Genomic DNA, 22,281 nt, shown 5'->3' with positions numbered 1-22,281 from the left:
TGATGTGGGTGCTTTTAATAGAACTTCAATCTTCTAAAAAAGCAATATGCATTCTTATCCACTGAATCACCCATCCAGCACAGATAAAACTTATTTTAAAATGTATCTCTTATGTGCACATCCCTAAAGCTCAGCATAGTCAGAAAAACTTAATTAGATTATTACAGTGTTTTCAATGATACTAAAAAAAAGACAATTAGCTATGTCTTGGTCAAATCTAGGCATATTTCCAGGAAAATTGTTTAAAACCTAGCAAATACGTAGGTGCATGGAGGATTCTGTGTCATCCAAAGGAATGCAGTCTTGTTGATACTTTGCTATTGAACTGCTAGCCTCCAGAAATGTGAGATAATACCTCTGTTATTTTAAGCTACCAGTTTCTAGCATTTTCTTATGGCATCTCTAGTAATGAAATATTTCACAACTTTAATCATTTAACAAAACTCTGTACATGTAGCTCTTTTTTTCTGGGTTTCATTCTCATGTTCAAGAAGGATTCTTAAAGATTTTCTATAAAGATATCCTTCCTTTTAAAATTAATTAATTGTAATTGATAAATTAATTAAAATTTATTCATTTTGTATTCTGGCTATAGCCCCCTCCCTCATCTCCTCCCAGTTCCACATACCCTCCCTTTTCTCCCCCTAATCCCCTTCCCTAGTCCACTGATAGGGGAAGACCTCTTCCCATTCTATCTGACCCTAGCATATCAGGTCTCATCAGGGTTGGCTGCATTGTCTTTCTCTATGGACTGGCAAGGCAATACCCCACAAGGAGAGGTGATCAAAGAGCCAGCCACTGAGCTAATGTCAGAGACAACATCTGATCATCTTACTAGGGAACCCACTTAGAAACTGAGTACCCTATGGGCTTCATCTGAACCAGGGGTAGAGGTCCTCTCAATGCAAAGTCCTTGGCTTGAGTATCAGTTTCTGCAGGGGCCCCTGGGGGCAAGGTTTTGGCTCTTTTGGTGGAGATCCTGTCCCCTCCAGGTCTTTTTATCTCTCTCTTTTGCCATAAGGTTTCTGACATTCTTCCCAAAGTTTGAGTATAAGTTTCAGTATCTCCTTTGATACCCTTATGGGTAGAGTCTTTCAGAGGGCCCCTATGGAAGACTATTGTCCTGTTCCTTGTCTTTTCCTACTTCCAATGTCTATTCTGTTTGCTTTTATGAGTGAGGTTCCAGCCCCTTTCCTAGGGTCCCAGTGTTTTGTTTTTTTTTTTATCTCCTTTAAGACTATAGATTTTAGTGTGTTTATCCTATATTATATGACTAATAACCACTTATAAGTGAGTATATACTATGTTTCTCTTTCTGCTTTTGGTTTACCTCACTCAGGATGATATTTTCTAGTTCTCACCATTTGCCTGCAAATTTCATGATTTCCTTGTTTTTAATTGCTGAGTAGTATTCCATTGTGTAAACATACCACAATTTTTTTTTATACATTCGTAGGTTGAGGGACATCTAGGTTGTTTCCAGATTCAGGCCATTATGAATAACATTGCTACAAACATAGTTGAACAAATGTCCTAGTTGTATGGTTTAGCATCTTTTGGATATATGCCTAGGAGTGGTATAGCTGGATCTTGAGGTAGTACTATTTGTAATTTTCTTAGAAAGAGCCAGATTGATTTCCAAAATGATTGTACAAGTTTGCACTTATGCCATCAATGGTACTGGCATAGAAAAAGACTGATATATCAATGAAATTGAATCAAAGACTCAGAAATAATCCCACACACCAACAGATACTTGATTTTTGACAAAGAAACCAAAATTATACAATGGAAAAAAAGATAACATCTTCAACAAATGGTGCTTGTCTAAATGGATGTCTACATGTAGAAAAATGCAAATAGATCCATATTTATTACCCTGCACAAAACTAAAGTCCAAGTGGATCAAAGACCTCAATATAAAACTGGACACACTAAATCTGTTAAAAGAAAAAGTGGGGAAGAGCCTTGACATCATTGGAACAGGAGATAACTTCCTGAACAGAACACCAACAGCCCAGGCTCTAAGATCAACAAAAAATAAATGTGAAGAGGTAAAACACCAACAAACCAGGAAGCCGATTAAAAATGGGGTATAACAAAAAGACAAAATAACAAGAGGAGTTGGGGATTTTAGCTCAGTGGTAGAGCACTTGCCTAACAAGCGCAAGGCCCTGGGTTCCGTCCTCAGCTCTAGGAAAAAAAAAAAGACAAAAAAATGGGGGTACAGAGATAAACAGACAATTCTCAACAAAGAAATGTCAAATGGCAGAGAAACACTTAAATACATGCTCAAAGTACTTAGTCATGGTAGAAATGCAAATCAAAATGAGCCTGAGACTCCACCTCACACCCATCAGAATGGTTAAGATCAAAAACTCAAGGGATGACACATGCTGGAGAGGTTGTGAAGAAAGGGCAACCTTCTTCCATTGCTGGTGGGAGTATAACCTTGTAAAGACCTCCATATTAAAGATTTCTTTCCAAGGTATTAGAAAACAAAACATGTTCAAATGAAATTTACTGTAACCTTTACAACCATATCTTCTTTACAACTGAATTTTTGTTCTGTGTGAATATATTGCCTTCTTCAGTGCCTTTACCCCTCAGTTCCTACATGTAAGCAATCACCAGACTGCCAACTCAACTTTTTGACATTCTTCTTGTGATGCTTAATTTTATGTGTCTACCTGACTGAGAAATATGGAGCACAAATTTTGTCAAACACGATCCTTGTTTTTTCTGTGAGGATATTCCTAGAAGATATTAACTTTCAAATTTATGGGCTTGAGTAAAACAGGTTGTATTCTCTTATAAGGATGGATCTCATCCATCAGCTGAACATCCTCCTAATATGAAAAGACTAATTTTACTCAAGCAAGATGAAAATCAGACTCAGACTTGGCTGTACCCTGGGTCTAGACTGTTGACCTTCTTTATATACTCTGGACTTGCCAGTTTTCAGAAGCATATGGGCCAGTACTTTAAGGTAAGTGTGCCATGGAACATATAAAATGCTACAGAACAGCTGCTATTAATTTTGATTGACAGCAGTAAGTGTAAGTATAAAGAATCTGTAGTCACACAACTTACACTCTATTTCATTGCTAATACTGTCTATTTCTGTACCCCATTTGGGCAAATTCCTTAAATTGTTTCACCCTCAGTTTCTTGTTCAAACAATGAGATAATTAGAGTAATAATAATTAGGTAATTAGAGATAGAAGGATTGACTTGAAACTTGTCTTAGATGTAGTAAATCTTAGGATGGTGTTTGCTATCTGGTTATGAAAGTGCTTGGAATTTTATTATTGCTAAATATGACAGAAAACACTCCACTATAAAGCATACTACTTCCTATTTTTATCAAATTTGATTTTGCTATTGTTTTAATTTAATACTTTGGGCCTCTTAGTTCTAAAGAGAGGCAAGAAGGTGGCTCTTTTCTCCCTGCTGTGAAAGTTACTGAAGGAAAACAGCCATGCCTTCCAATCTAAACTTTTCAGTGCAGACATCTGAGACACTTTTGCATCTGTCCCCTCGCCACCTCTATTTGTTTTGGAACAAATTATAACTCATTCCATAACTCAAGTCTGGCCTTACATTTGTGATCTTCCTGTTTCAACTTCATTGGTGCTGTTAATATAGATCTATACCACCATTCTGAACATTTCCCCTTCTCTTCTTCAAAATCTAACAGAAAAAAAAAATCCAACTTATGGTCACTCTTGCTAGCTGAGAGAACATTTAGTGGATATTAATGTGGAAGCAACAGGTGAGTAAGATGCTCTGCAGTATTTGTTGTTTTTTTTTAACTGGTAATACTGCTGTCAATATCAATATTATGACTTGAAATGTTCAAGCCCCTAAGGATGACTGTTGTTAAGGCACTGCCAACAGATACATGCCAACAAAGTGAAATTATGTTCTGAACCTCATCTCCTCAAACCAGCTTTTCAATCTCATCTCACTCTTTTTTTCCTCCACGATAGCCTCCTCTAGAACATACTATCACAACAAATAGATGAAAAATAAGATGTCACCAATGTAACACCCCATATTATTTATTCATAGCTTTCAGTGTTTAATGTAGATTGATAAAAATAGCAACATGAAAGAAATCCAACAGAAAAAAGTAATAAAATTGTGAGTTTTCTACCAAGGTTAAAATCACTTTATAATTAAACAATTTTTAAAAATCTAATCACTTTGTACTTTATGCATCATTATAAATTCAATTGCTTTTATAGAGGTGACTGAAGATAGAACCTAGGGTAATGAGCATGCTAACCAAATGCTCCTTCACTCAGCAATATGCCCAAATGGTCTGGACACTGCAATCTTCCTGATCACAGGACTGTGCTGCAACAGCATACTCTATGCATTCAAAATGATTTTGTACCTTTGTTTATATCAATCAGCTGTTTCTTATTCTTCTGGCGTTCCAGCTTCTCTTGTTCAGCTTTTTCTTTTGCAAGCTTTGCCCTCCTACTCTTTTCTTCCATTTCCTTTCTCTTATGGTTTTCTTTCAGTGCTTCCTAAAGACAAAAATAAAAATAAAAATAAATGTTTATTTCCTACATTCTGTATAATGGAGAAAGTGCATACTTTAAAACTTCTAAAATTTAACAAAGACAGGAAATTTCCATAGGAGCCTCAGAGTGTGGGCACATATTGTTTATTGACAGAGACAAGTAATTAGCCTTAAGAGATCTCTTCTAGAAAAAGTATTTAAATAATCTTTCCAGTTCTCATTATGTGTATTGGCAGAAAAAAAGTTATCTATGTTTTTGTAAGTTTAATAATAAAAGTACTTTCTTCATTATAAAAATGACGAACTTCTTTTGATATACAAGTGAAATATTTCATCACTTATTGAACATTTTTCTGTTATGTGCAAAATGGGTGAAAAAAAATTTACCATATAGGATATTTGTGAAGAGATATGAGATGTGTATTTGAAGTGCTTCCAATAGAACCTAATACATTGTAATCAAGGTTTTTAGCCTATGATGTGGAGGTGGTTGTGTTGCTGGTGGAATGATGACATCTAATGATGCATGATGTGAAACAATCACCTGCCAGTTTTAGATTTTTTTATATACCAAAATTGTTGGAAATAAACAGATTTCAAGCTCTTTGATTTATGGAATTCCAGTGAATGGGTACATTCTTGTATATAATATCAAAGGAAGTTGAAGCAAAGTGATCAGAAGAAATAATGTCATCTTCTTTGTAGTTCAATTAAGTCTGTTCTTTAAAGACACATCAACTACAAGGTCATTCATGTTAGGATTTTCCCCGGTTATGATCAGTTGTATATACTTGTTAGTATGTGCATAAACTTTCCCTAAAATTATTTTGTTCCAGCAAGCATAAAAAAACAAGAAGATAAAGGAATCCCCAAGAATAAGAATACATTTACAAGGCCTGTCAGTACGAGTGTATACTGAAATATTTTTCTTCATGTTAAAGGGTATAATAATTCAAAATAGTCCTGAAAATCCCTCTAAATAAATCTCATGGCTTGAAAGAATTGCTTTCCTCCTATAAAAGCTAACTGATTTTGCTTCTGTGGCACTTATTACTCTGTTTTGGCAAATACTCCCCACATTAGGCTATAAGCACACAACTACTGGCTACTCTAACCAGACAGAATCGGAGATTTTCACTACTATCATTTTGGCCATATTGTTGTTGGGTTTGGGATTGGACTATACAGTGGAGGACGTTTGGTGACATCTTTTGCCTCTATCCACTAGATGCAAGTAGCATTTCCTACAAAGTGGCAACCCAATAAGTCTATTGATATCAAATGTCACCTGAAGGGCAAACATGTCCAAATTAAGAAACAAGAGGTTTCAGAAAGAAAATTCTGAAATTAAGTAACCAGAGTCTTAAGGCTTAAATGGGGCACACATATTACCTCCTCTAAGACCCAGGGAACATCTCAGTATGGGAGGGAAAAAGAACTTAAGTGCTGGAAGATATAAATAAGGGTTCTGAAACCCTGTCTTATGTCATGGAATTATTGAACTCATAATAACTACAGTTAACCACAGAGAGCCTGTATAAGTCTAAGCCCATCGACAGTGATCCACAGATGAGAAACTCCCAGGGCATCTAATGGCAGTGTGTAGATGCTGATGGAGAGGGAAGTCATGTTTTTCAGGGATATGGGTTACTAAGGAACCAGAGAACAGCTTTACTTTTATTCCCCCATAAACAGCCTTGCTTAATCCCACTGTGCTATGAAGCAAAAGCAAAACAAACCAGCGGGGCAAGATGGCGGCGCAAGGAGGACTCTCATTCTGAACAGCAGCACAGCAGGGTCAGCACAGTGAACAGTAGGCAGAACTCGCAGCCATAAAACACAAGTGATTGTGTTTCTCAGGTGAGAGGATACCCCACGGTGGGGGATTCAATCAGCTTTAACTCACCAGGCTAAACCACGGAAGGGACCCTGGTTCCGCCAGGCACTTGGTCGCCAGCCCAGAGCTACACGCCAGCGTGATCTGGTCACTGTCCCAGACTGAACTGTGGGCCCACAACATCACAGACTGGATTTTCCAGTTGAGAGATAACCCTACGGAGCAGGAAACGATTGGGACCGACGTTAGGCCCCAGGAGCCAGCCCAGAGCCAGAGCCGGGGACCCAGGCACCTGCGCAGAGCCTGGCCTGCCTGAGCACCTGATTCGCCACCTCAGATAGAACTGTGGGCCCCAGGGCTCCTGAGACTCAGTCTCACGGTTGGGTGCAAACCCATAGGAAGGGAAATGGTTGGTCTGATCTCAGAGCACTCAGCTGATACCACTACCTCGAAAAGGTCTAGGGAAAATTACCCAGTTTAGGGAGACGCCCAGGATCCCAATGGCCAGAAAGGCGGAGCCACGGGCGGGCGTCTGTGCCTGTGGGTTCTACTCGCCTCCACCCCAGACAGAACGGCGGTCCCCAAAGCAAAGACTGGGTGTCCCTGGCAGGAGGAAACCCCCAGTGGGGGGGATCGTCAGGTCTAACGCTCAGGACACTCAGCACCAAAAGACTCTCTGGGTTCACGCAGACTCTAGGTTCTAGCCTTCTACTGCAGGCAAGAGCGCTGCGCTCATCCGCCATTATTGAGTACCGCTAGGGCACTGGGGCACACAGCTGCATCCTCAGACCTACAAAAGCAAGAGAGCCATTAAAGCAGCCCTCAGATACTGTGCCAAGGATCAACCAGTTATCCCTAGCTAGACTGACGAAACTGTGGGAATCCCTGGTCCTTCAAGAGGGCTGTACCCACAGCATCTGGACCAGAGCAGTGCCTGCAGCCGACATCCCAGACAGGGACACACAGCTTCCAGTCCAGACTGAGGCACCCATCCTCCAGACCAGAGCGGCGCCCCCAGGCGCCAACTCAACCTAGGTGCACATTCTCCAGGCCCAGAGCAGAGCACTCAGCCTCTGGCCCAGAGACTTGCTCGGTGCTCCTCTCACTTTTCCAGACAGAACTGGGTGCACCAGGATAACAGACTAAGTTTCCCTGTTGGGAGAAAACCCCACAGCTAGGGAATCAGCAGGTTCTTCAAGAGGACTGTACCTGGAAAACTGTAACAACAGCAGCAGCTCACTAAATTTATAATGAGAAACCCAGCAGTGGGGCAGCTGTCTTGAGAACTTCTATGGGTAAGAGGAGAGCCTCCCCTGCCTAACAAAGACCACAGCTACTACTCAGGGCGATACACCTGAGGTGAACAGTGGCAATTCCTGAGAAACACTGGCCATACAGTGACCATAACCAAAAAGCAGAGGAGGACTCCTTCAGGAAAAATTATCTTCCAGCCAAGGGGATTCTCCCTACTTCAGGACTGCAGAAAGCACAGAAACTAACAGCCAACACCTAAAACAGCCCAATGGGTAGAGGTCAGCGTAAAAGCTCAACCAACAAAAAACAGAGCAATATGGCATCTCCAGAACCCAGCCATCCAGGGGCGAACAGCCCTGGACAACGCAGCATAATAGAAAATCAAGAAGATGACCTAACATCTATGCTGATGAAGAGAATAATAGAAGAAACAAATAAAACAGGTAAAGAATTAGAGGAAGATAAAAACAAACAGATCATGGCTATCCGTAAAAAAAAAAAATGGAGGAAATTAAAGACAAGCAGATTATGGTCATCCGTGAAGAAATACAGGAAGATGCTGCCAAACAGTTTGCGGCCTTCAGAGAAGAAATAATTAAATCACTGAATGAAGTAAAAGAAACAGAGTTGAAGGAACTAAAAGAAAAGGAGGAAAATACAATGAGACAGGTGAAGGAAGTAAACAAAACAACTCAAGATCTGAAGATAGAACTGGAAAAATAAAAGAAAACACAAATGGAGGAAATAATGGAGAGAAAGAATTTAGGGAAAAAAACAGGAACTACAGAGGTAAGCATAACCAACAGACTACAAGAGATGGAAGAAAGAATCTCAGGTGTAGAAGATATAATGGAAGAAATCGATGTATCTGTCAAAGAAAATGTTAAATCCAAAAAATTCCTGACACAGACGGTCCAAGAAATCCAAGACAGTATGAAAAGACAAAACCTAAGAATAATAGGTATAGAGGAAAAAGAAGACTCCCTTCTCCAAGGCCCAGAAAATATTTTCAACAAAATCATTGAAGAAAATTTCCCCAAGTTAAAGGAGAAGCCAATAAGAATACATGAGGCCTACAGAACACCCAACAAATTTGACAAGAAAAGAAAATCCTCCTGCCACATAATAATCAAAACATTAAGTATACAGAACAAAGAAAAAATACTAAAAGCTGCAAGGGAAAAAGGCCAAGTAACATATAATGGCAAACCCATTAGAATCACACCTGACTTTTCAACAGAGACTATGAAAGCCAGAAGGGCCTGGACAGATATCATGCAGACCCTAAGAGAACACAGATGTCAGCCCAGGCTACTATACCCAGCAAAACTCTCAGTCCTCATAGACGGAGAAAACAAAATATTCAATGACAAAAACAAATTTCAACAATACCTACATACAAATCCAGCATTACAGAAGACACTGGAAGGGAAAATACAACCCAAGAAAATTAGCTTCTGTCAAGAAAACACAGGAAAAAATTAACCTTACTACAGTAAAACAAAAAACAATCAAGCACACAACCTTATGACCACAGCCAATATCAAGATCAAGGGATCTAACAGCCACTGCTCATTAATCTCTCTCAACATCAATGGACTCAACTCTCCAGTAAAAAGACACAGATTAACAGAATGGATACATAAACAAAACCCAGCAATCTGTTGCATACAAGAAACACACCTAAGGCACAAAGATAGACATTACCTGAGGGTAAAAGGTTGGAAGACGAATTTCCAAGCAAATGGACCTAAGAAACAAGCAGGAGTAGCCATTCTATTATCTCATAAAATAGACTTTCACCCAAAATTTATCAAAAGAGATGGGGAAGGACACTTCATATTCATCAAGGGAAAATTCCACAAGGAAGACATCACAATCCTGAACATACATGCCCCAAATACAAGAGCACCCACATTTGTTAAAGAAACATTGATAAAATTTAAAGCACATATAGATCCCCACACATTGATAGTGGGAGACTTCAATACCCCACTCTCAACAAAGGACAGGTCAAAAAAACTGAAATTAAACAAAGAAACAGAGGTCATGAATCAAATGGACCTCACAGACATTTACAGAACCTTATACCCAAACACAAAAGAATTTACCTTCTTCTCAGCACCTCATGGAACTTTTTCAGAAATAGACCATATAGTTGGTCACAAAGCAAGCCTCAACAGATACAAGAAGATTGAAATAATCTCTTGTATCTTGTCTGATCACCATGGAATAAAGTTGAACTTCAACAACAACAGAAATAGCAAAAAACCTACACACAAATGGAAACTGAACAACTTGTTACTAAATGACAGCTGGGTAAGGGAAGAAATAAAGAAACAAATTAAAGTCTTCCTAGAACTCAATGAAAATGAAGACACAACATACCCAAACTTGTGGGACACAATGAAAGCAGTGCTAAGAGGAAATTTCATAGCACTAAGTGCCTTCAAGAAGAAATTCGAGCAGCTCATTCAAGCAACTTAATGGCCCACTTAAAAGCCCTAGAAAAAGAAGAAGCAGACACACCAAAAAGGAGTAGACGGTTGGAAATAATCAAACTCAGGGCTGAAATCAATCAATTAGAAACAAATAAAACAATTCAAAGAATCAATGAAACCAAGAGCTGGTTCTTTGAGAAAATCAACAAGATTGACAAACCCTTAGCCACGCTAACTAAAAGGCAGAGAGACACCACCAAAATCAACAAAATCAGAAATGAAAAGGGGGACATAACTACAGACACTGAGGAAATCCAAACAATCATTAGGACTTACTTCAAAAGTCTATATGCCACAAAATTTGAAAATCTAAATGAAATGGACAATTTTCTTAATTGATTTGACTTACCAAAGCTGAAACAGGACCAGGTAAATCAATTAAATAGTCCTATATCCCCCAAAGAAATAGAAGTGGTCATCAAAAGACTCCCATTCAAAAAAAGCCCAGGACCAGATGGCTTCAGCGCAGAATTCTAGCAGACCTACAAAGAAGAGCTAACTCCAATTCTTTTCAAACTATTACACAAAATAGAAACAGATGGAACATTACCAAATGCATTCTATGAAGCCACAGTCACCTTGGTACCTAAACCTCACAAAGACTCAACAAAGAAAGAGAATTTCAGGCCAATCTCCCTTATGAACATTGATGCAAAAATACTTAACAAATTACTCGCAAACCGAATACAAGAACACATCAAAGATATTATCCACTATGACCAAGTAGGCTTCATCCCAGGTATGCAGGGGTGGTTCAATATACGGAAATCCATCAATGTGATCCACCATATTAACAAACTGAAAGAAAAAAACCACATGATAATCTCCCTAGATGCTGAAAAAGCCTTTGAAAAAATCCAACATCCATTCATGTCTTAAGACTTGGAGAGATCAGGGATACAAGGCACATATCTAAACATAGTAAAGGCGATATACAGCAAGCCTATAGCCAACATCAAACTGAATGGAAAGAAACTTAAATCAATCCCACTGAAATCAGGGACAAGACAAGGCTGCCTACTCTCCCCATATCTCTTCAACATAGTTCTGGAAGTCCTTGCTAGAGCAATAAGAGAGTTGAAGGAGATCAAGGGAATACAAATTGGAAAGGAAGAAGTCAAATTATCACTATTTGCAGATGATATGATAGTATACATGAGTGACCCCAAAAACTCTACCAGGGAACTCCTACAGCAGATAAACACCTTCAGCAAAGTGGCCGGGTACAAAGTTAACTTAAAAAAATCTGTAGCACTCCTGTATACAAAAGTCAAAAGGCTGAGAAAGAAATTAGAGAAACAACACACTTCACAATAGCCACAAAGTACCTTGGTGTAACCCTATCCAAGCAAGTCAAGGACTTGTATGAAAAAAATTTCAAGTCTCTGAAGAAAGAATTAGAAGAAGCTATGAGAAGATGGAAAGATCTCCCATGCTCATGGCTTGGCAGGATTAACATAGCAAAAATGGCCATCTTACCAAAAGCAATCTACAGATTTAATGTAATTCCCATCAAGTTACCAACACAATTCATTACAGACCTGGAAAGAAAAATTCTCAACTTCATATGGAATAACAGGAAACAAAGAATTGCTAAAACAATCCTCTACAATAAAAGATCTTCTGGAGGTATCTACATCCCTGATCTCAAGCTGTACTATAGAGCAACAGTTATAAAAACTGCATGGTACTGGCATAGAAACAGAATGGTGGATCAATGGAACTGAACAGAAGACCCAGGAATAAACCCACACACTTATGGACACCTGATTTTTGACAAAGATGCCAAAACCATACAATGGAAAAAAGATAGCATCTTCAACAAATGGTGTTGGTCCAACTGGATGTCTACATGTAGAAAAATGAAAATAGATCCATACTTATCACCCTGCACAAAACTGAAGTCCAAGTGGATCAAAGACCTCAACATAAAACCAGACACATTAAATCGGCTAAAATAAAAAGTGGGGAATACCCTAGAACTCATTGGTACAGGAGAAAACTTCCTGAACAGAACACCAACAGCACAGGCTCTAAGAGGAACAATCAATAAATGGGACCTCATGAAATTGAAAAGCTTCTGTAAAGGAAAGGATACAGTCATCAAATCAAAGCTACTGCCTACAGATTGGGAAAGAATCATCACCAACCCTTTATCTGACAAAGGACTCATATCTAGTATATATAAAGAACTAAAGAAGCTGAAAAGCAGCAAGCCAAGTAATCCACTTAAAAATGGGGAACAGAGCTAAACAGAGAAATATCAAATGGCAGAGAAGCACTTAAAGAAATGCTCAACCTCATTAGCCATTAGGGAAATGCAAATCAAAACAACCCTGAGATTTTACCTTACACCCATCAGAATGGCCAAGATCAAAAACTCAAGTGACAACACATGTTGGAGAGGTTGTGGAGAAAGGGGATCCCTTCTCCACTGCTGGTGGGAGTGTAAACTTGTACAACCACTCTGGAAATCAATCTGGCGCTTTCTCAGACAACTAGGAATAGTGCTTCCTCAAGATCCAGCCATACCACTCCTAGGCATATATCCAAAAGAGGCTCAAGTACACAAAAAGGACATTTGTTCAACCATGTTTGTAGCAGCTTTTTTTGTAATAGCCAGAAGCTGGAAACAGCCCAGATGCCCCTCAACTGAAGAATGGATACAGAAACTGTGGTACATGTATACAATGGAGTATTACTCAGCAATGAAAAATAAGGAAATCATGAAATTTGCAGGTAAATGGTGGGACCTGGAAAGGATCATCCTGAGTGAGTTGTCCCAGAAGCAAAAAGACACACACGGTATATACTCACTCATATAAACCTACAACATCGAATAAACCCACTAAAATATGTACATCTAAACATACTAAGCAAAAGAGAGGACCCTAACTAAAATGTTCAATACCCATCCTGAAAGGCAAAGAGGATGGACATCCCAAGAAGAAGAAAACAGGAAACAACCTAGGAACCTGCCACAGAGGGCCTCTGAAAGCCTAGGCCATGCAGACTGTGAAAGCAGATACCGAGCCTGATGGCCAACTGACAGACAGAGTGAATGAAATTTTATGTAAGAAGTGGGAAATAATAAGAGCTTGAGAGGACAGGAACTCCACAAGGAGAGCAACAGAACAAGAAAATTTGAACACAGGGAACTTCCCAGAGACTCATACTCCAACCAAGGACTATTCATGGAGGTAACCTAGAACCCTGACAAGGCAGCCACTTCTGATGAGAACTGATAGACTAAGATCAGAAAGAAGGAGAGGAGGACCTCCCCTATCAGTGGATTTGGGGAGGAGCATGCATGCAGAAAGGGGGGAAGGGTGGGACCGGGAGGGGAGGAGGGAGGGGTGTATGGTGGGATACAAAATGAATAAAGTGTAATTAATAAAAGGTAAAAAAAAATAAAAATAAATAAAAATTATAAAATAAAAAAGCAAAACAAACCAAAGCGGAATAGAATCTTGGTGAGAGGTGTGTGGGAACTGGAAAGGCAAAGGAGGCTTAGAAAAGACAAAGGGAGTACCATGATCAGAATGTATTATGTACATGTATGAAATTAAAAAAAAAATACTCAGTACTGACTCTGAATCAGGTTCCCTTTTCTAAATGTTGAAACTTCTAAATGATTTTTAAGTATTTAACCAGACTTTTGTTTTCGTTTTAAAAAATTATTTATATTTTTATGAATTACAGTTTATTCACTTTGCATCCCCGCTCTCAATCCCACTCTCCTTCCCTGCTCTTCCCCAAGTCCATTGATAGGGGAGGTCCTCCCCCTCTTCCCTCCAACCCTAGCCTATCAACTCTCATAAGGACTGGCTGCATTCTTTTCCTCTGTGGCCTGGAAAGGCTGCTAACCTATCAGAGGAAGGTGAACAAAGAGCCAGCTACTGAGTTCATCATAAAGACAGTTCCTGTGTCCATAACTAGGGAACGAACTTGGAGACTGAGCTGCCATGGGCTACATCAGTGCAGGATTTATAGAGGTTTTAGGTTATCTCCATGCATGGTCCTTGGTAGGAGTTGTCAGTGTCAGAAAAGACCTCTGTGCCCCAAATTTTTTGATCTGTTGCTCTCCTTGTGGAGCTCCTTGTCAACTCCACGTTTTTCTATCTCCCCCTTCTTTCATAAGATTCCCTGTATTCTGCCCAAAGTTTGATTATGAGCCTCAGCACCTTCTTCTATACCATGCTGAGTAAAGTTTTTCAACAGCTCTTTATGACAGGCTCCTGTCATGTTTCCTGCTTTCTCCCTCTTCTGACATCCATCCCATTTGTTTTTCTGCATGGGAATTGATCGTCTTACCCATGGTCCTCCTCCTTGCTTGGCTTCCTTAGGTGAACAAATTTTAGTATGTTTATCCTATATTATATGACTAATATCCACTTATAAGTTACTATGCATTTCTGCTCCTGCATGTGTGCATTTCTGCTTCTGGGATACCTCACTCAGGATGACCCTTTCTAGTTCCCACCATTTGCCTGCAAATTTTATGATTTCCTTGTTTTTAATAGCTGAGTAGTGTTCCATTGTATAAATGTACCACCATTTCTATACCCATTCCTCAGTTGAGGGACATCTGGGTTGTTTTCAGGTTCTGGCTATTACAAATAAAGCTGCTATGAACATGGTTGATCAAATGTCCTTGTGTAATTGAGCATGTTTTGAATACATGCCTAGGAGTGGTATAGCTGCATCTTGAGGAAGCACTATTCCTAATTGTCTGAGAAAGCGCCAATTGTGTTCTCACTTGAGTTTTTGATCTTAGCCATTCTGATGGGTGTAAAGTGAAATCTTAGGGTCATTTTGATTTGCATTTTCCTCATGACTAGAGATGTCGAACATTGGGGATGGAGATTCCTCTACAGGATCTGTTGTTCTACAGGAATATTTTAGCAATTCTGGGATTTTTTGCTTTCCCATATGAAACTAAGAATTGTTCTTTCAAGGTCTGTAAAGAATTCTGTTGGTATTTTGATGGAAATTGCATTGAATTTGTAGATTGCTTTTGGCAGGATGACTATTTTCACTATGTTAATCCTACTGATCCATGAGCACAGGAGATCGTTCCATCCTCTGATATCATCTTCAATTTCTTTCTTCAGAGACTTGAAGTTGTTTTTTTTGTTTTGTTTTGTTTTTTTGTTTTTTTGTTTGTTTTCAAACAGGTCTTTTACTTGCTTGGTTAGAATCACACCAAGGTACTTTAAGATATTAGTGGCTATTGTGAAGGGTGTTGTTTCTTTAATTTCTCTCTCAACCTTTTTGCTTGAATGAGCTGTCTCGAATTTCTTCTTGAAGGCACTTAGTGCTATGAACTTCCCTCTTAGCACTGCTTTCATTGTGTCCCATACTTTTCGGTATGTTGTGTCTTCATTTTCATTGAGTTCTAGGAAGACTTTAATTTCTTTCTTTATTTCTTCCCTGACCCAGCTGTTATTTAGCAGCAAGTTGTTCAGTTTCCATGTGCTTGTAGAATTTTGCTATTTTTGTTGTTGTGGAGGTTCACCTTTATTCCATGGTGATCAGACAGGATACAAGGGATTATTTCAATCTTCTTGTATCTGTTGAGGCTTGTTTTGTGACACATATATGCTCTATTTTGGAGAAGGTTCCATGAGATGCTGAGAAGAAGGTAAATTCTTTTGTGTTTGGGTATAAGTTTCTGTAAATGTCTGTGAGGTCCATTTGATTCATGACCTCTGTCAGAGACATTGTTTCTTTGTTTAATTTCAGTTTTTTTGACCTGTCCTTTGTTGAGACTGGGGTGTTGAAGTCTCTCGCTATTAATGTACGGGGATCTATGTGTGGTTTAAGTTATATCAATGTTTCTGTTACAAATGTGGGTGCCCTTGTATTTGAGGCATAGATGTTCAGGATTGTGATGTCTTCTTTTTGGAATTTTCCCTTGATGAGTATGAAGTGTCCTTCCCATCTCTTTTGATTAATTTTGGTTGGAAGTCTATTTTATCTGATATTGGAATGGCTACTCCTGCTTGCTTCTTGGGTCCATTTGCTTGAAAAGCTGTCTTCCAACCCTTTACCCTCAGGTAATGTCTATCTTTGTGACTTAGGTGTGTTTCTTGTATGCAACAGATTGCTAGGTTTTGTTTACTCATCCATTGTGTTAGTCTGTGACTTTTACTGGAGAGTTGAGTCCATTGATGTTGAGGGAGATTAATGACCAGTGGCTGTTAGATCCTTTGATTTTGCTGTTGGCTGTGGTCATAAGGTTGTGCTGGTTGCTTTTTGTTTTACTGTAGTGAGGTTAATTATTTCCAGTGTTTTCTTGAAAGAAGTCTGTTTTCTTGCGTTATATTTTCTCTTCTAGTGTCTTCTGTAATGCTGGATTTGTGTGTAGGTATTGTTGAAATTTGTTTTTGTCATTGAATATCTTGTTTTCTCTATGAGGACTGAAAGTTTTGCTGGTTATAGTAGCCTGGGCTGGCATCTGTGTTCTCTTAGGATTCTTAAAGATTTTCTATAAAGATATCCTTCCTTTTAAAACCTCTTGTATTCTTATTGTCCTCTCCTTTAAGTTGGAGAAATTTTCTTCAATGATTTTGTTGAAAATATTTTCTGGGCCTTGGAGGAGGGAATCTTCTTTTTCCTCTATTCCTATTATTCTTAGGTTTTGTCTTTTTATGTTGTCTTGAATTTCTTGGATGGTCTGTGTCAGGAATTTTTTAGATTTAACATTTTCTTTGACTGATACATCAATTTCTCTTATTGTATCTTCTACACCTGAGATTCTTTCTTCCATCTCTTGTAATCTATTGGTTATGCTTACCTCTGTAGTTCCTGTTTTCTTCCCTAAGTTCTTTCTCTCCACAATTTCCTCCATTTGTGTTTTCTTTAATTTTTCCAATTCTATCTTCTGGTATTGAGCGGATTTGTTGATTTCCTTCACCTGTCTGACTGTATTTTCCTGTTTTGCCTTCAATTCCTTCAGCTGTTTGTTTGAACAATCATCTCTTTCTTTTATTTCTTTCAGTGATTTAATTATTTCCTCTCTAAAGCCCACAAACTGTTTGGCTGCAACTTCCTGTATTTCTTTATGGATCGCCATAATCTATTTGTTTTTATCTTCCTCTATTTCTTTACGGATGGCCAAATCTGTTTGTTTTTATCTTTCTTTATTTCTTTATGCATTTTATTTGTTTCCTCTGTTATCTTCTTCATGATCGTAGATGTTAGGTCATTGTCTTGAATTTCAATTATGCTGGGGTGTCTAGGGCTACTTGCCCCAGGATAACTGGGTTCTGGAGATGCCATATTGCTCTGGCTTTTGTTGGTTGAACTTTTATGCTGGCCTCTACCCATTGCATTATTTTAGGTGTTTGGAGTTGGTTTCTGGTGGTTCCTGGAATCCTGTGGTGGAGAGAAACCCTTTGGCAGGAAGATGGTTTTTCCTGAAGGAAGCCTTCTCACCTTTTTGGGTATAGTCACTGGTGTTTTTCAGGAGTTGCCGCTACTCACCTCAGTTGTAGAGACCTGAATGGTAACTGTGTTCCTTGTTAGTCGAGAGGGGTCTCCTCTCACTGGGAGAAGTCCTGAAGAAAGCTGTCCTGTTTCTTGCTGTGAATTTAGTGATCTGCTGCTGTGACCTGTGTGTCACATGGTTTGGTCAGTTTTGTTAGGGATAAGTGGTTTCACCTTGTAGCAGTATCTGGGGGTTGATATTGGGGATTCCGGGCTTTTGTAGGTCTGAGGTTGGGGCTTTGTGCCCCAGTACCCAAGCAGTAATCTGTGCTGGGTGAGTACTGCTCTCCTGGTAACAGCAGGCTCTCTGGTGCACAGCAGGTACTTTGTTTGGGCCAGTCTGCGGGACCTTTTCTGGGGATATACTGGGTGGTCTAAGTCTGTCCCCTTTGCTTCCTTCCCTGTGAGGATTTCTGCAGACAGTGACTCCAAGTCTCTGGTGTCCTAGGGCGCACAGTTCTGTCTGTGAGGAATAGTTGGTGCAAAGCAGGTCTCTGGGCCTGGGGCATGCATACCCGCCTGCTAGTCTGTGGGAGCTGGGTGTTCAACTACTCTCTGTGCTTCCGGCTTAGGGCCAGATCAGTGATGGCGGCTCGTACCCAGTGGTTTGAGAGACCTTCCCCTGCCAAAGCCTGGGTGGTCCAAGTCAGCACTGTTTCCTTCCTTCCCTGTGGGTCCCTCTCCTGATAGGGTCTCCCAGATTCTGTTGCACTGGGGCGTGCAGCTCTTTCTGTGCCAGAGAGCTGTGCACGCAGCCCCTCTCAGTGCTGGCAGCTTGTACCTGCTGGTCTGTGAGAGTCTTTCCCCAGGTAAAGCCTGGGTGGCCCATGTCAGTACTATTTCCTTCCTTCCCTGTGGGGGCCTCTCCCGACAGGTACTCCCAGTCTCTGTTGCACTAGGGTGCACAGCTCTGTCTGTGCTAGAGAGCTGGGCGTGCAGCCCCTCTCCGTGCTGGCACCTGGAGTCCAATTCGGTGATGGAAGATCGTATCCGCCAGTCTGTGAGACTTTTTCCAGGTAAAGACTGGGTAATCCATGGCCAGTCTTGCTACTTTCCTTCCCCGTGGGTTTTTCTCATGACTGGGACTCTCAGTCTCTGGTGTTTTTGTGCCCACCGATCAGCCTAGGAAAGTGATCAGGAAACGCAGGCGTGTGGCTCTGGTCTTGTGACCTAGTGCATGCGTGACCAGGGATCTCTTCCGGGTTCTGGCTGGGTGGGCTGTGCATGGACCCAACTGATTCCCATGCTGCAGGGGTTTCCTCTCACCTGGGAAAGATGATTGCTGTTGTTTTAGGGCCTAGATTTCAGTCTCTTGGTTGCTGTACGGAAAATGTCCCACTCCTCAGATACAGTGTTTTCCTGGCGCCACCATCTTGGCCCAACCCTATTTTTTTTTTTTTTTTTAATTTTGTGGCATACAGGCTTTTGTAGTAAGACCTAATTATTGTTTGGATTTCCTCAGTGTCTGTCATTATGTTCCCCTTTTCATTTCTGATTTTGCCGATTAGTTAGTTTAGCTAAGGGTTTGTCTATCTTGTTGATTTTCTCAAAAAACCAGCTCTTGGTCTCATTGATTCTTTGAATTGTTTTCTTTGTTTCCTATTCATTGATTTTGGCTCTTGATTTGACTATTTTCAGTTTTCTACTACTATTGGGTGTGTCTGCTTCTTTTTTTCTAGGGCTTTTGTGTGTGCCATTAAATTGCTTGTATGAAATATTTCAAATATCTTTCTGGAGGCACTTAAAGCTATGAACTTTCCTCTGAGCACTGTTTTCACTGTGTCCCATGTCGGGAGCCATGACTCAGTGGCCTGCTTTGATATTTAAATCTTGGCGGAGGGAGAGATGGCTTTTAGCAGGCCTTTACTAATGGCAGAGGAGAACTTGCAAGTCCATCTCCTTTTGTTTGTGACAACAGGTGGATAGCTTGTGAGGGTTACACCTCTTCCTCAGGCTCCTTGTGCAAATTAACCTATTGTTATGAGATGTTTTACTGGCTAAAGTAACTCCTCAAAGAATAAAGTGGTCAGAAGGCTGGAGGCAGAGGATGAGGCAGCATTTGAGACTTGCTGCTTATGCAGCAGTCTGCCTTTTGCTATGGCTGTCAAGTCTGGACCTTTAAAAAGTTTCCTGTGTGCTGTGTGTTTATTTTATTAATATTAATCCTCACACCCGACTCAAGAACCGTTCAACTCTGCCTGGCTGGCACCGGCAGATTGGCGCCCGAACGTGGGGCTTGAGATACAGGGATTCAGTGAAGGACACCGCTGTTTGGCTGGCGAGCTCGCATTAAATAGAAGGGGAGCGGTGAGTAAATCCCAGAATAAAAATGGGACAAGGCATTAGCCTAGTGTTTTCTTTATGGAACTTAATTAAAGGTAGTCTGTATAAGCAACAGGAAACTGAGAAAGCTAAACTTTCAGGCTCAGAGAGAAGGAGGTTAGAAAGATGGCAGGCTTAAAGAGAAAATGTTATTATACCATCAGCTCCTCCAGAGGAGTTGTATTGTCCTTCTGATGACAATAATTTCTTACCAGAAGGAGACTTTGAGGAAGACTTGCAACCTAATGAGGTTGCAGAGCTGGAGGAAGAACCAGATCAGCACTATTCTGAGAGATACCCTCCAATTCAGGCTATGCATGTTAAAAAGCGTAAGCCTTGGCAAAAAGAAATTAAAAGACTGGAGTATGGCTTGGAGGAAATAAACAGAAAAATTGGAGCATTAACTACTAGGGAAAATGAAGCTCAATCTCCCACTCCAACTCCATCATTGGTGGAAGGCTTAGGCCCTCCTTCTGGGAATGCTACAGTTTCAATGGCCCAGAAGGCAAGGGGACCTTTCCCTTTGTCCACTGTACGAACATTTGTATCTGTTTTACAAGCTTCTTTACAAGAAACCAGGCAGAATGGAGAAGATGTATCTGAGTTTTATAGTTTTCCAGTTCTAGAGCAACCCGATGGACAAGGTAATATGGTGAGAGTCCATGCTCCTATACTTTTTAAACAGATAAGACAATTAAAATCTGCATGCTCCCAATATGGACCTACAGCACCTTTCACCCTGGCTCTGCTGGAATCCATGTCTACTGAGGCTCTCTGCCCAGGGGACTGGAAACAGTTAGCAAGAGCATGCTTATCAGGAGGAGATAATTTATTATGGAAGTCAGATTTTGCAGAGCATTGTCAAGCTACAACTGAACTTAATTGAGCTCAGCAAATTCCTATAACTTATGACATGCTTGCTGGAGAAGGAATCTACAAGGAAATAGGACAGCAATTGGATTTTGATGTGGCCGTTTATGCTCAGGTCAATACTGCTGCCCGGAGGGCCTGGAATAAGCTTCCACAAGCAGGTAGACAGGTGGAGGATTTGTCTAAAATCTGTCAGGGACCTGATGAATTATTTCAAGATTTTGTGGCAAGATTAATGCAAGCAGCAAACAAACTTATAAGTGATGAAAAGTCTGGATTGTTATTAGTGAAACAATTGGCTTATGAGAATGCTAACAGTGCTTGCCAAGCAGCCTTGAGACCTGTTAAAAAGAAAGGAGAAAATAGGAAAAAGGCCAAGGATTGGGGTACTAAGTTACAGACAATAGTACTCATCCAAATAATTAGGTTACTAACAGCTAAAATTCAAAGTTCTCTGGCTGCAAGGTATTTGTCAGTTCTTTTTGGTAAGGGTCCGCCAATTTATTGAAACTTCAACTAAAATAATCAACTGGGCTTTGTTTGTTACGGCGTAAATTGGCTAAGACCCCATTTAAAATTAACAACAGGAGAACTAAAACCACTTTTTGACATTTTAAAAAGAGAGGTTAATCCTTTGTCAAAAAGGAAACTTACCAAAAAAGCTCGTGATGCTTTGCAAAAGATAGAATTAGCTATTGATAAACAACATGTTCAATATATTGATTATTCAAAAAAATGGGGTACATATATTTTGGCTACTGTTCATACTCCAACTGCTATATTGTGGCAAGGAGGACCATTATTATGGTTGCACCTGCCTGTATCTCCTGTTCGAGTTCTGACACCATCTTATGAAGCAGTGGCTAGTTTAGTTCAAATGGCTCGCTCAAAATCTCGTAAATATTTCGGTAGAGAGCCCTCCTTAATTGGAGTCCCTTTTAACAAACAACAAGTAGATTGGTTATTTCAAAATGTAAATTGTTGAGCGATAGCTTTTGCTCATTATTTAGGACGTATTAATAATCATCCAAAAGATAAATTACTTCAGTTTGCCAATGAGCACTCTTTTGTATTTCCTAAAATAATTAAACAAAAGCCATTACCTCAAGGTCCAACAGTATTCACTGATGAATCTTCAAATGGAAAAGCTGCTTATGTACTAGAGGGACAAACTTTTGTTTTGCAAACATTGCCAGCCTCAGTTCAAGTTGTAGAATTACGAGCTGTTGCTGCAGTCTTTAAAAATTTGGCTTCTACCTCTTTCAACTTGTATACTGATAGCCATTATATAGCTAAAGCTTTACAACTCCTAGAGGCTTGACTCCCAATCATTTGTGGCAAATGGACGTAACTCTTGCCCCAGAATTTGAAAAACTAAAATATGTTCATATAACAATTAACACTTTTTCAAAATTTATCATGGCAACTCCCTTAACAGGAAAAGCCACCAAAAATGTTATAAGTCATTGCTT

General features: G+C 39.9%; 1 protein-coding gene across 7 annotated transcripts in view; it reads right to left on the bottom strand.

Moving 5' to 3' along the window:
- Positions 1 to 22,281, bottom strand: part of Diaph2 (diaphanous related formin 2) — a 980,694-nt gene that overhangs the window by 232,873 nt on the left and 725,540 nt on the right. For all 7 annotated transcript variants that reach the window (XM_060375359.1, XM_060375356.1, XM_060375358.1 and 4 more), the window contains one exon: positions 4,403 to 4,538. In XM_060375359.1, coding sequence (XP_060231342.1) covers positions 4,403 to 4,538 — 136 coding nt within the window. The remainder of the gene's footprint in view (positions 1 to 4,402; positions 4,539 to 22,281) is intronic.

The sequence above is a fragment of the Meriones unguiculatus genome, chromosome X (assembly GCF_030254825.1).
Source record: "Meriones unguiculatus strain TT.TT164.6M chromosome X, Bangor_MerUng_6.1, whole genome shotgun sequence".
Lineage (NCBI taxonomy): Eukaryota > Metazoa > Chordata > Mammalia > Rodentia > Muridae > Meriones > Meriones unguiculatus.
Note: the sequence above shows the minus strand (reverse complement) of the source record. Positions and strands in the feature narration are given on the sequence as shown.